Source organism: Vulpes lagopus, chromosome 12 (genome assembly GCF_018345385.1).
Source record: "Vulpes lagopus strain Blue_001 chromosome 12, ASM1834538v1, whole genome shotgun sequence".
Taxonomy (NCBI): Eukaryota; Metazoa; Chordata; class Mammalia; order Carnivora; family Canidae; genus Vulpes; species Vulpes lagopus.
The window spans coordinates 4937622-4951238 of NC_054835.1; the positions used below are offsets into that span (position 1 = coordinate 4937622).

Sequence of the window (13617 nt, forward strand, 5' to 3'; positions counted from 1 at the left end):
CTATCTATCTATCTATCTATCTATCTATCTATCTATCTATATAATCTTTGTGAAAATTCAAGATAGGAGGTGCAAAATGCCTGGCACCTGATGGATGCTCTCTGTCTCTGTCTTTATGTGCTGCATAGATGTGCTTTATCCAAATGCATGTATATATGTATGTATAGTTTTATGTATTTTGTATGCATATGTATCCATATGCATATCTAGAGATAGCACCTGTCAGATGCCAGGCATTTTGTACTTCTTGTCTTGAATTTTCCCAAGGATCCTATAAGATAGGGATTATTGTCACCATTTCCTCAATGTGGCACCTGAGACTGGGAGAGGTTAAATCATGTGTTACAGAAAATACTACTACTCTTAAACAGTGGTATCCAGACACACACCCAAGCCCAGCTTATTCCAGAGTCCCAGTCCGTTCTACTGCATCATGTCCTTCTTCTTGATCTGTGTGCCGTGGGCAGGCTTGTGTTAAGAGGCACTCAGATGCCCTTTTCACTCCTTTCCCTGACCTGTCACAGGTGTCTCTTAACTGACACCTGGCATTCCAGCTGACATAGAGATTGGCAGATAAGGTGAAGTCAGCTCAGTGCATGCCTTGGCCTGCGAAGATTGTCAGCGGTGTCTTACTGTTAGCTGAGGAGCAGCTAAAGATGGGAATAGCCTTTAACTAGATACGTGTTTCCTGTATTTAAAACATTAGTGTGTTGCAAGCAAGCTGTGGTAAAGGGCCAGTTTTTTTTTTTTTTTATCATTTTTCATCTGTTGGGGACTGATACTTAAAAAAAAAAAAACAATAAAAACGTGTGGCAATTTGTTATAAAAGTTCCCAAATGCCTGCTCTCAAATTCTGTAGTTATCTCATTGTGAGCTGGTGGAATAAATAGTTTGCGGTCCAGCGCTGGTCCATGGATGCATCTCAAGTAGCACCCTACCATGTAATTTAGAGGAGGCTTAGACTTCAGAAGAAATATACAATTTCTATAAGCCATAATTTTTTAAAATTTAAATTTAGAGTAATAGATAGTCTCTCTGTTTAGCATTCTAATTTTTAATATTGTGTCTACAACTTTTTTAAATTACAATAGTTTCATGCTTGAAACAAAAACTCAAATAGTACAAAAATATCCAAACTAAAAATGTTCCCCTTAATCTCAGTCCCACCCTCCAAATGACTATTATCAATCCTTAGAGAGTTTGTTTCACATTAAAGAAAGAAGGGTGTGAGGCCAAGATTTATGAAGGAGGAAGGGATAGAGGAGGCAATTTAGAAATTTTTTATTCTATTCTTTCTTGATTTTTTTCTTTCCAGGCAGAATGTTACTACTCCGTATAGATTCAAAGTTATCTTTGATTTCCAGTATCTTCTAACACTGATTCTCTTTTGTTGCAGAGCCAGATCACGTTAATGGACATACCTGTGTTTAAAGCCATCCAGCCGGAGGTCTGTACTTTGTCCTTTAGACTGTTCTAAACACTGTGGCTGGGAGGAGATGATTTAGTCAGCCATGTTTGAGTGACTCTTGATTTCTCCCTTGAAGTCTCTGTAAACGCATTATTGATTTAAGCCCCTATGAAAGAGCTCATCCAGGTGCTTCTCATTCTTTGAGTCAGGTATTTGGGTTCTGCAGAGAATGTCACTGTTTCTGGCCCACTTTGGCAGGGCTGTGGGCAGTGGGTGCCCATGGCCTCCATGACTGAGCCAGGCCTTCTCACACTGACGTCTTTCCCCAGGCTCCTCCTGCTGAGAATGGTCCCTGTCAGGAAGGGGATGTGAGGGAGCATTTTTCTGGAGAGCTTTCTTTCTGTTGATCCCAAATTCTGGTGGTTTACTTGTTTTTGAGTTTGAAACCAGTTGCCACAGCAAAGCATATACATATTTACATTAAAAGCATGTGTACATTTTTAGAAATAGCATATTCAATAAAGAGAAAAAAAAAGTTGGTTTTGGTCTTTAAAAATATCCTGGAAATGTATAGTAGATGATAACAAGGCTTTAGGGTTGTTTTAGTCAGGGTTCTTTTTGTGTTGGCAAGTAATAGAAATCCGTTTCAAAGTAGCTGAATAGGCAGGAAGGGAGTTTATTATAGGGAGAAAGGGGCAGTTGATGGAATTCATGGGCATGGAGTTCAGGTAGCTGGAGAGCCAACCAAGATGGAAGCTCTGCCTCTTGCCTCTGCTTTTTCCTCTTTTTTGCTGTCCTGTCTTCTTTCCTGTCCATTCATGGGGTCCAGTGTAGCCTCCCCAAAGGCCTCCATTTACATGATCCTCCTTCAGCCACCTTCCAGACCGAGTCCAGCCCAAGTGAGCCACGTGGCTAGTGCTGGTTCATGAGCTGAGCCAGGAGCATGTAGCCAAGATGAGCAGGCACAGCTGAGGGGACACATTTTAGAGAAGTGAGGAGATGTGTCAGAAAGTGTCTGCTGTGACCATGGTGTGAATTCCAGAACTCTCTTGACATGTAGCCCTTCGTCTTAGAGTATGGTAGCTGTTAAGGTTTTGAGAAAAAGCAGCATATTTTAATACAAAGATAGAGGATCCAGGCCTTCTGAGAGCTGGCATCTAACCTACTGCAAATTAGGAGGAAACTAGTACTTCTAGCTGCACTCAGCATTTATGGGAAGACGTGGCAGTGATTTGTATAACTGTGTGTGTGTGTGTGTGCGCACGCATATGAACGTATGTGCTTTGCTTATCAGGTTTGGGGAGCAGAGCTATGTTTGTTTTTTTTTCATTGGCTGACTTCCAATCTTTTCCTGTTGTCTTCTAACATGAAATTATCCATTCTCTCTAATTAAAAAAAATAAAGCAACTCTCTACCTCTTGGCGATTTTTAGGGGAGTATTAGTTTGACAGTTGCCTTAGTTTTCAGTCTAAAGCTATTTGTGATCATTTTCTCTGCTTCTCTTTGATCTGGAGTCATTTAGACATTTGGATCTTTATTCTTTGTCCTGAGCATCTGGGAGAGTAGTCCAGCTTGCCGTGAGCCCTGGTTCCTCGACCTGCATGTGCCCAGGGAAGCTGGGGTAGCCATTCAGGCTGATGATAGGAGGAAAAATGGTGGGGAGTTCTTCAGAGGCATGACTAGGGCCAGACCAAGGCTTTTCCCCAGGGCACGGAAGTTTGCAAGGTGCCTCATCCAAGACATATCTTATTTTAAATTGTGATAAGACATTAAGGTAGAGATGTTTTGCTTTCAAGATTTTCACTTGGAGCTGTGATTGTCAGTTGTGGCTCACATCAGAATTACCTGGGCGGCCTCTGAAACATGGGGTACCTGGACTCCACCCTTGACCATTGAATCTAGATCTCTGGGTCAAGGCCTGGGCCCAGTCAGCCCAATTTTGTAGAAGGTAACCAGGTGATTCAGATACAGAGTGAGGATTAAGAACTAATTCCCTTGAGGTCTCTGGAGAAACCCCAAACTTGAATGTCTTGGATCTACACACACTAAAAATGGAAGAGTTTGGTCCTTCTTGTCATTTTCAAAACTGGCTAAAAGGAGGATCATGGGAGCTGCCCCAGCTTTTTTGCTGTCGTTGTTGTTAGTGGACTGAAAACTATTTTTCTTCCTGATGATGTCTGCCACATTGTGGCTGACCCACCCAGAGTTGGAGGGACATTTATAAATTTGACAAGACTTCTCAGGAAGCAGAGGCCATCATCAGAGCAAGATGGACACTGTGAGTGACCTGTCCTCCCAGAAGATCAGGAAGCCTGTGGGCTGGTACCTTTCACTGTTGCCTATGCATCAGAATCAGCTGGGGAGCTCTGTATAGAAATACAGAAGCCTAGGCTCCATCCTTGGAGATGTTGCTCTCATAGAGCTAGAGTTAGAGTGGGTCAGGGAATCTCTGGCTCTGTTCTTTTTGATATGTAAATTGTCCTGTCTTTATTTTTTTTTTGTACTTTTTTTTCTTGTTTTATTCAGCAATAAGGCCATAATTTTTCATATTTAAGGAAGTATGAAAAATTTGTCGAGTTTTAAAGGCTGAATACATGTAGTGTTGGATCAAGGCACATACAAGACTGGCCAAAGGGCATACAATGCACTTTGTTTTTTTGTTGGGAGAAAAAAATCATGGCAACAGAAAAATGATGTGGTTTTTTTTTTTTTTAATTTTTATTTATTTATTTATTTATGATAGTGACAGAGAGAGAGAGAGAGAGAGGCAGAGACACAGGCAGAGGGAGAAGCAGGCTCCATGCACCGGGAGCCCGATGTGGGATTTGATCCCGGGTCTCCAGGATCACGCCCTGGGCCAAAGGCAGGCACCAAACCGCTGCGCCACCCAGGGATCCCCCTGATGTGGTTTTTAAACAAGTAATAGCTCACAATTTTGTAGGAAGAAAGAAGTGTTACATTACAAGTTCATTATGTGATATGTGGAAAACTGTGACAGAAATGGGCAGTATTCTTGATCATTGTGAAAGTAAATTGAACTTTTTTATGTACAGTGTTAAAACATTTCACATAAACTGGATCTAAATTTGATTTCTAGTATTTATTTTTATTTTAAATTCTTCCTTATTTAAAGTACTACTTTCTCTGCATTGTTGAGGGGAATTGGCTTATGGTTACACTACCTTTTTAAATGCATGTAAGTGTTTCTTTGTTGACATCGTTTATGATAAAAACATAAACATTAACAATTATGTCTTTAGAATTCACTTTTCAAAAATTGGGATGGTATAGGCAAGACCAAAATGCAATTCTGGTATTTGTGTTCATTATACTATGGAGTCTAAGTTTTCATGTTTTCCTAGGTACAAATTTCCCCCCTAACGTAGAAGCATGCTCACATTATTGATTTGTGAAGTTCTTCATGCTAAAACTTTGTTAACAGTGGTTTTAACAACAGACTTCATACTCCTTTATGCTAGCTGATGTATTCAGTTCAAAAGATAATGCTTTCTTAAGGATATCTACTTTGCTTAGAGTAAAAATGGAGATATGCAGCAAGTTTGATATTGTCCATTACTTCACATATTTTAATTTATTGAATACCCCTGGGATAATACAAATTTAATAGTTGGAACATAATTTCATAACTATTTTTTGAACTTTAATTTTTCTCATTCAGCCAGTTTTTTTTTTTTTACATTTTATTAATACCAAAGTGAAAAAATGGCCTGTGCTTATACTACAAGGATCTCATGTGAACTCAGTCCTGATTGTTCAGTACAGCAAGGAAATCACTTTCACAGCCAACAAGTCATCTTACTCAGTAGAACACAAAGTAAATGGTTTATAACGTCAATATTTGCAAGGAAAATACAGTACAAATTACTAAAAAATACTAAAATATAGAATCGTGTTCAGGCATCTCCACTACATCAATTGCAGCAGTAACCTGAAATTTGAAACTTTTAATAAAAAGTTCTTAAATATAAATTATATGGCAAATGTATAGTACATTGCTTTTTCCAGTCTCTCTTTTCCAGTGTTTTGCAGTAGAACAGGGTTCCTACCATCACTTCCCTTAGGTTTAAAAAAACCGAAACACAGTCTGCTACAAGGCCTCCAGCATCATGAGTGCAAGTGATCTGAGTCTGGAATACCACTGTCTCTGTAGCTTTGGTTACTGCTGCTTTCACTGTGATTGTTTTTATAAAGATTTACTCCATTAGGAGGAAATATGGTGTGTATTACAAATTCCTCCTTTGAGATTGGTTCATTGCTTATTGGTAACATCTGAAAAGAAGTCTCCCTGATTTCCAGGATGGAGTTGTCCTTCTTAGTGCCAGCTTCCGCATAGTCATCCTTCCTTCTCCTCCCTTTGCTGTACTCACAGTTCCTTGAGAAGAGTGATACATTTCTATGAACATACCAGCAAACTAAAGCAAGAAGGTCAATGGTCACCAGGGCCACAGCCCCACCAATGATGGCAGCCAATGGTAAATTGGGATTTTTGTAAGGTTCTTTCTCTTGCTCTCTATTAAGGGTGGTTGTAGGGTTGTACATTCGAAGGGGTACAGTTTCAGTCTCAATACAAACACAGGTGTCATCAAATAGGTAGAGGTTGCTGGTTTCCATGGGAACCATGCAGGCTCGATAGGGCGAATCAGGCTCTAGGGCTGTGACCATTACATTCTCCTGTTATGATTGTTTCTGTTTTAGATCCAGATGCTGGGCTATGGCCCAGTTTGAGCCACCTGAGTCTTTTTTTTTTTTTTTTTTTTTTTTTTGAGCCAGCTGAGTCTTAAAGCAGTCATAGGTAGGACAAGTTTCCAAGAGATATGAATTGTGTCGGAGGTGACAGATTTCACAGTAATTATAATTGTTTTTCTTGCTGGACTCCCTGTGGTTTGCTGATCTTTAGTGAGCTTAGGATTCTTGATGTCTGGTTGTTTGGTCACTGGAGCTGGCCACTGTCCTTGAGCAGGATATACCGTATTGGGTATTGCAGTGGTTATCTGAATGGTGCTTACAACTGCACTGTCCTTACAATCAAATAGAACTTTTTTGGGAGCTTGGCACATAAGCCCACGCACATTGACCTTCATAGGTAGTGATTGCAACCAGTCACGTACCCATTTCATCTTGCACCCACAATACCAGGGATTGTTGCGAAGAATCAGTTGGATTATATTGTCCAATCATTACCTGAGGTAAATTACTTAGGTTGTTATTGGACTTATCAAGTAGATACAGCTGCCTTAGATAAGAAAAGCATTTGGGGGCACCCAATTGATGTGGTTATCTTGAAGATAAAGCTTCCTCTGGTTTGTGCCTGAGGTTTACTGGTGCAGCAGTCAGGGAATTCCATACCAGGGACAGTTCTGTTAAGTTGACTAGGTTGAAAAAAACTTTATCACCTAAACCATGGTTGTTCAATAGATTTCCACCCAAAACCAGGCGTTTTAGGCTAGTGAGACCTTGAAGAGATGGGGATGAAATAGTGGATATGCGGTTATCATCCAAGCGTAGTTCTTCTATAGTCCTGGGCAAACCCCAGGGGATTGTGCTAAGGTGACTACGGGACAGGAAAGTCGAAGATAGTTGCTGTCTCGGAATGCCCCCTCTTCAATGCTAACAGCAGAGACCGAATTATCATCTAAGTGTAATTCTTCCAGGTAGGGAATTTTGGAAAGAGAATCATAAGTATAGTTCTTCTGTTATTTTCCTGCAAATGTAACTCTTACATACTTTGGTAGGTTGGTAGGAAATTCATCTAAACTGTTGTGGTATAGGTATATTCTTTGTACTTTTAGCAAGTTTTTCAAATCTGAAGGAATTCCAGCGTTATTGATTTGGTTGTTCTGAAGGTATAGGGTTGTAGCATCCTCTGGTATTCCTGCTGGAATGGATGTCAGAAAGTGATCATTACAGTAAATGAACCCTGCATCACAGCGGCACACAGATGGGCAGGATTTAGCCATAACTGATAGAGGTGCCACCTGAAGGAACAGCCCAATTTTAGTCCCGATGAGGAAAATGCTCCAGGCTGGGTTGATCATGGTCAGCAGTGTTGAGGTCTTTGTATACGGTAGTGTCAGAGCCCTTTTTGAATCATGTGAATAAATTTTGCATGAGTGAAAATCCAATGCACAAAAATTATTTTCCTGATGAGGGGCTGGGACTTATAAACTCTTGTTCAGTCCTTGGACATGTTCTTCACTGTTTATTCATGTAATCCTATGCTGCACACACCTCCAGATCTGGCTCGCTGTTGTCAGTGAACATTCCAGCTACGGTTCAGCATGGTAGGCAAGCTCATTAAAGGAGGGACCAGAGACAATTCAGCTTGCTCTTACTATGTAGAACACATGGCTTCCTATGCACTTTTTTTTTCCTGATAGAGTTTCTGTGTGAAGGTTCCTTTTGTGTAGCTTAATTCCCTTATTAGAAATTGCTCTCTTTAAAATTCTTATTGGCTCTTCTGTGCAATGTGGTCAGAGATAGTAACTTCAGATCCTCATGAAGAAAGCCATTCATGATGCTAAGGTCTGTATAGTAATAAGTTTTTCCATCAGTTACCCCCCACCTTTATTCCTGTCCAGGATTATCTGAGTATAAACTTTGTACAGTAGCTATATCCTGAGGTATGATTACCTGCTGTGAAATAGCTATTTCCAGCTTTTGCTTCTTGCTGCTTTCTCAGAATAGCTGGTGTAGTCACGTTATATAAGAACAGCTATTCTTTTTTAAGAGGTAAAACTTAATTCAAATATTCTTCATGGGAAAAAATAGGAAGCATACTAGATTTCCTTTACTTTTCTCTTCCTTAAAATATACTGGGTCTGAGCATCTCCAGGAAGACGAGAAAAAGCAATCCCATATATACTGCCGCTATAGGTGTAATTCCACTGTGAACTGGAGTGATAACCCTCACCCTCTCCCAAGCTCCACGTCCAGTGCACACAAAGCCAACGGCAGCTGCAGGCAGAACTTGTCCTGCTTCGGATCACTCCTACAGTGAGGAGTGAGTGAGGGAGAGCATTCCAGTTTACTGCACACAGCCCACCTCCAAGTCTGAAGTTCAATTGTCTTGTCTTTAACCAGTGGGAGCCCTTTCATGTTACCTTCTGGATCCTTTTAATAGGATCCCCTTGGTTTGGATGGCTTCCTTGCTCTTTGGCACAAGTCATATCAGTGTTGTGTTGTATAATTCCTGCTGAAGACCTGGAGTCAGATGTGTCTTCGGGCTGCTGGTTTGTTTTCCTGGAGACAAATATTCAGAAACCATGATCTGAGTGAAAGGATTCTCATGAGAGGAGGTTGCAGTTTGCTTTTAGGTTCTTTTGGGACAGGGTTAAGAAATATTTATTTGTTCAAAGGAAAAGTCATGGAGTGCCTAGGTGGCTCAGTGGGTTGAGTGTCTAACTCTTGGTTTCTGCTTGGGTCATGATCTCAGGAGGGATTGAGGCCTATGTTGAGCTGTGTGCTGAGCGTGGAGCATGCTTGGGATTCTCTCTCTCCTCTGCCCCTCCCCACTTGTGCTCTCTCTCTCTAAAAGAATAATAATAATAAAAAAGGAAAAGTCATGAGTTCATAGTTAGGGTCGGTGGTGGTCTTTCTCCACATTTCTTCCTTCCCTCTTCATCCTTGTCATGACTTCCCTGTGAGTGGTGTCTATTTCTCATTCTCTTGACTTTGGGCTTGGCCGTGTGCCTTGGGCACAAGTGATAGCATGCACGTGGTGAGTGAGAGACATGACATCAGAACTTCTAATCTCCATGATATATGGATGACTCTTGCTTGTTTAGCCTGAGTCCCAAAATGAGGATGTTGTAGATGACCTGAATCTAACCCAAAGCCTGAATTCCAGCCTAACCTGGCCCTGCCCCAGTGAGGCCAGTGGAGATTGGCTGAACTGCAGCCATTCTACCCACCCCCTGAGTGTGAAATAAATATTGCTGTTTTAAGCCTCTAAGATTTGAGGGTTGTTTGTTATATATCACATTATCTTGTTGACATGTGACTGATATAATGTTGATCTTTCCAACTCAAATCTATCATTATTACAGTGTTATGAGCTTACTTCCTTTTATTTTCTTATGATTTCTTTTACACTGACAGGTTTGGGTTTCTTTCTTTTTTTTTTTTTAGGTTTGGGTTTCTAACAACATTAATTGCATTTTTGTATTATCTCATTGTATACACATACGTTAAATTATTTAAAAATAATAATATCAGTATTAACATTAACCAGCAGAGTATGGATTATAGTTTAACATTTCTTTGCAGTTCTGTTTGTCTTTAGTACCTTTTCTTCTTGTCTTCCCTCCTTTGTACCACTTCCATACCCACATGGGCCCCCCTTCTTCACTTTACCAGATGGCTTTTGGAAGCACCAGGGAGGAAAAGGAGGGTTATGCTCACTTGGTTCTAGAGTCTGCCTCCTGAGAGACCCTGTTGGGTTCCAGTGCCTGGAATGCAGTGGGTACTCAATAACTATTTGTTGAATGAGTGGAGGAGGAATGAATGAGTGAAGCACAGGAGCAGAATGTTAATCTGTCTGTGTTTAGGCCCCTTGCTAAGGGAGGGGGGTGTACCAATTAAGGGAACATTATTACCAGGGTGCCTGTTTTGTGGTGGGACTGCTTCCCCCAAAACAGGGGTTTTGCCTGGTGAGCTCAGCCTTTGAAGATTCAAATTTCCAAATGCTGTTGATAACTGAGGGTAGAACTGTGGCTTCTGCTTGTTTCTGCAAGGGAGACCGCAAGAGCATCATCCCAGGGCTTAGAGGAAGCTTGGCAGACGGTGAGTTAAGGATTGGCAGAGAACAAGGAAAATGGAAGTTAGCAAATAGAGAACCACACTGCCCTGTTCCCTGGTGACTTCAGCAAGTGACCAATTTTATCAAACATTGGCTAGCTAATGCAGATACAACTTTGCAGAATAATGGCTCACAGCTGGGCTTAATTTGTATGCTGTGGCCCAGAACCTCATCACTGGATTGGTTGGATTGGGTCTCCAGGACTAGGTGGATTCCTACCTGCCAGGGCTTGGGCTGAAGGAGGTCTTTCTAGGGTTCCTGGAGGCAGCAACCTTGTGTGGTACATTTGCAGGGTGGCATTTTGTCCCCTCTTGCATCTCTCTGTCAGTAGGCCCAATCCCCAGCCCATGAATTGGAGGCTTAGCAGTTTCTCAGAGGCCAGTCGAACTGTCAGAACTGGTTTTGTCCTTGGTTTTGATATCAGTGGAGAGCAGTGCTGGGTGGCGAGGACGGGGATCTACTGTTCTTAGAAGGTACTGAAAATGAGCACGGTGTGTGTGTTTCCTCAGCCCAGAGCTCTGTCCACATTGGGCTACTGGGTCCACTTACCTGCATGTGCTCAAGAGCAGGGTTGAGTCCTGGCCTCACCCTGAGGAGCTCGGACTTTGGACAAGTTACTCATTCTCTCTGTGCTTCAGTTTTCTTGTGTAAAATGGGGGAAATCACCATTTCTACCTTACAGTGGGTCTGTAAGAACTTTGTTTGGTGCCTGCATGCTTTAAGTTCCTGATGGCTTGTGGCTGTTTGCCCTCTCTGGTGCGCAGTTTATGAATAGACTGTGTGCATTACGGACACGAGGTTGTGCTCAGCAGTACACTCGATAGTGACCCTGTGGGAGCCACTGGCCCCAAGGAGGCGATGCTCTGAAGAGCATAGTGGGTAAGAGCACTTTTGCGGGAATCCTTGAGGTCTGAGTTCACATCCTGGTCCCTGGATGGCCATGAGGCTGAGGTCTAGATGAAGACTCACACCATGGTGCCCCTGACCCTGTGGACATCGTTAGGGAGGGTCTCTCTGCCTTGGAGTTGGCGCATTGGCACTGAGCCTGGAAGGCTGAAAGGGATTGTATTTTATGGGTGGTTTGGGGAAAGGGATGAGAGTTAGGAAGGGCATTTCAGGCGGAATGAAGAACTCGAAAAGGCAGATAATATATTTAGTGAAATGTAATGCTACTTTTGGTGCTGGGTGGCTGGGGAGAAGAAAAGGCGAGCCTGCTGTTCTCTCCGTTCTGTGCTTCTTGAGGGCATAACAGGGACTTACCGGAAGCCAGTGTGTCATTCTCTTGCCCACTGGCAGCTGGGGGCATGCAGGGTCACAGAGGCATGTGGATGGGTGTCTCATAGGCCTAAGTAGGAAGGAAACAAGCATTAGTGGGTACTAAATTCAGTGAGATGGAAAGTTTCTCTATGTGCCTGTGTTTTCTCCAGCCTTTTTGCTGCCATCCCCACTACCAGGGGCGACTGACCTTCACTCGTTCACTCAGTCATTCATTCATCAGTCTGCTATGCTCTCTGCTGGAGAGACAAAGATGAAGGGGACACAGGGGGTGGGGGTGCACAGTTCAGCAAGAGGGGGGAACACATGTGTGAACATATAGTACACAAGTATTTCGGGGATGTAGAGATGTCAAGGAGAGTGGGTGGTAGGAATGGACAGGAGGCAGAGCTCTACATTGTTGGGCTCAGGGATCCACTGAGGGATTTCAAAAAGAGAATGACATGGACCACCTGTATTTTAGGAAGTTCATTCTTGATGCTGGAGACAGAACCACCCAGAATTAGGAGATTGGTTAGGAGCTTTGCAATAGTGTGTGTGAGGCAAGGGTGGTAGCTGGAGGGCAGGGGGCCTGGTGATGAGGCTGCTGTGAGGTCCTAGGCAAGAAGAAACAGGAGAGGGGAGTGGACTGTGCATTCATGGAACAGAAGGAAGAGCAGCGGGCAGAGGAGGAGGCCCAGGGAGCCTGGAAGCAGAGCAGGGGCATGGTAACATTTACCCTGGGGGAGGGAGGCCGGAAGGGCTGGAGAGAGCTGATGGTTTGGAAGACTCACGAAGGACTGAGGGACCAGAGGTCAAGCTGGGGGGAGGCGTAGATTTAGTGTGGAGTCAGAGAACCAGCTGGAGGCCAGGAGATCATTTAGGGAGAATGATGGCAGAGTACAGGATCTGTGAGGTGGGGTGGCTCTAGAGACTGTGCTTGATGGGATGTGGCTGAGCCTTTGGGGAGCTGTAGCAGAAGACGATGAAGGTCTCTCCTGGAAGAGGAGGGGTGTGGTGTGACCCAGGGGTGAGAAGGCCCACCACCCAGTTTAGTGATGTCTCTGGAGATGATGGCAGGAGACTGGGAGGAGGAGACTGTGGACCACCAAAGGTAAGGGTGCTGACAGCAATGTGGAGGGAGGGGAGATGGAGGTGCCAGGAGGTACCCTGGGCTCCCCCAGGATACAGCTGTGGGCCTAGACTGGAGCTGTATGAGGTAAGGGACCAGTATGTCACCAGAACCTGCCATCAGTCTTCAAGGCACAGGCCAAGAGCTCAGTATTAGCGGAAGGCAGGCAACAGCTGGTCTGGGGAGGTTTGTAATCCTCTGCTTCCCTCACTGTGGCCCTGGAGGGAAGCAGGGGGTTACAAAGAAAGGCAGACAGCTTAGGTTGAGGAAGGGAGCAGCATTAATGAATGTTTTGGGAGCAAAGAGTCTTTCTCCAGAGAGAGCTTGCATCCCTGTGGGACACTTACTCTAGAGAGGTTTGCCTTCACCCTTTCTGCCCCAGGGCTTGAGGTCTCTGAGCGTGACTTGACCTGCATCTATTGGTTTACAGAAGGGCTGGCCTGTAGAAATGGAAGACTCCCTGCTGAAGTACACCATTTTCTCTGGGCCACATGACACGTTGCAATACAGGAAAACACTGTCTGTGGGTTCAGGAACCTGACCCTCTGGCCTTTTGTCTGGATGCTGGGTTGCCTGCTCTGAAGAAGCGGGCATTCCAGAAAGCCGAGGTCAGTGTTGGATGTCAGACAAACCCTGTGTGTCTTTACTGCTCCTTGGAATCACAGCGTTTGGCCCTAGGAGAAGAGAAGCTCGTTGCCAGCAGGCAGTTATTTGTAAAGAGGAGATTGGTTTCGATGACATCATTAAAACTCCTCTGTCAGGTCACATGCTGGGCAATTTTCTGACACTGTTTATTTCCCTCTACTGCCCCAGCCTAGCCTGAATCTCTGCCACCTCTCTTCCGATCGCATATCCTCACATTTAATCCAGCTTCCCAACCTCCTTTTGCATCCAGAGACATCTTTCTAAAGCCACAGTTGGGCACAGACCTAACTAGATCCCTCTGAGGCTCCCCACTGCTCCTCAGATGCACATCTCTTTTATACTGCCAGCTAGGCAGTGTGA

General features: G+C 43.6%; 1 protein-coding gene and 1 pseudogene across 5 annotated transcripts in view; one reads left to right on the forward strand and one right to left on the reverse strand.

Moving 5' to 3' along the window:
* The window catches only part of RALGPS1 (Ral GEF with PH domain and SH3 binding motif 1), a 292653-nt gene that overhangs the window by 63794 nt on the left and 215242 nt on the right, over window positions 1–13617 (forward strand). For all 5 annotated transcript variants that reach the window (XM_041724551.1, XM_041724552.1, XM_041724553.1 and 2 more), the window contains exon 5: window positions 1397–1447. In XM_041724551.1, coding sequence (XP_041580485.1) covers window positions 1397–1447 — 51 coding nt within the window. The remainder of the gene's footprint in view (window positions 1–1396; window positions 1448–13617) is intronic.
* Window positions 5534–7614, reverse strand: LOC121472903 (annotated as a pseudogene).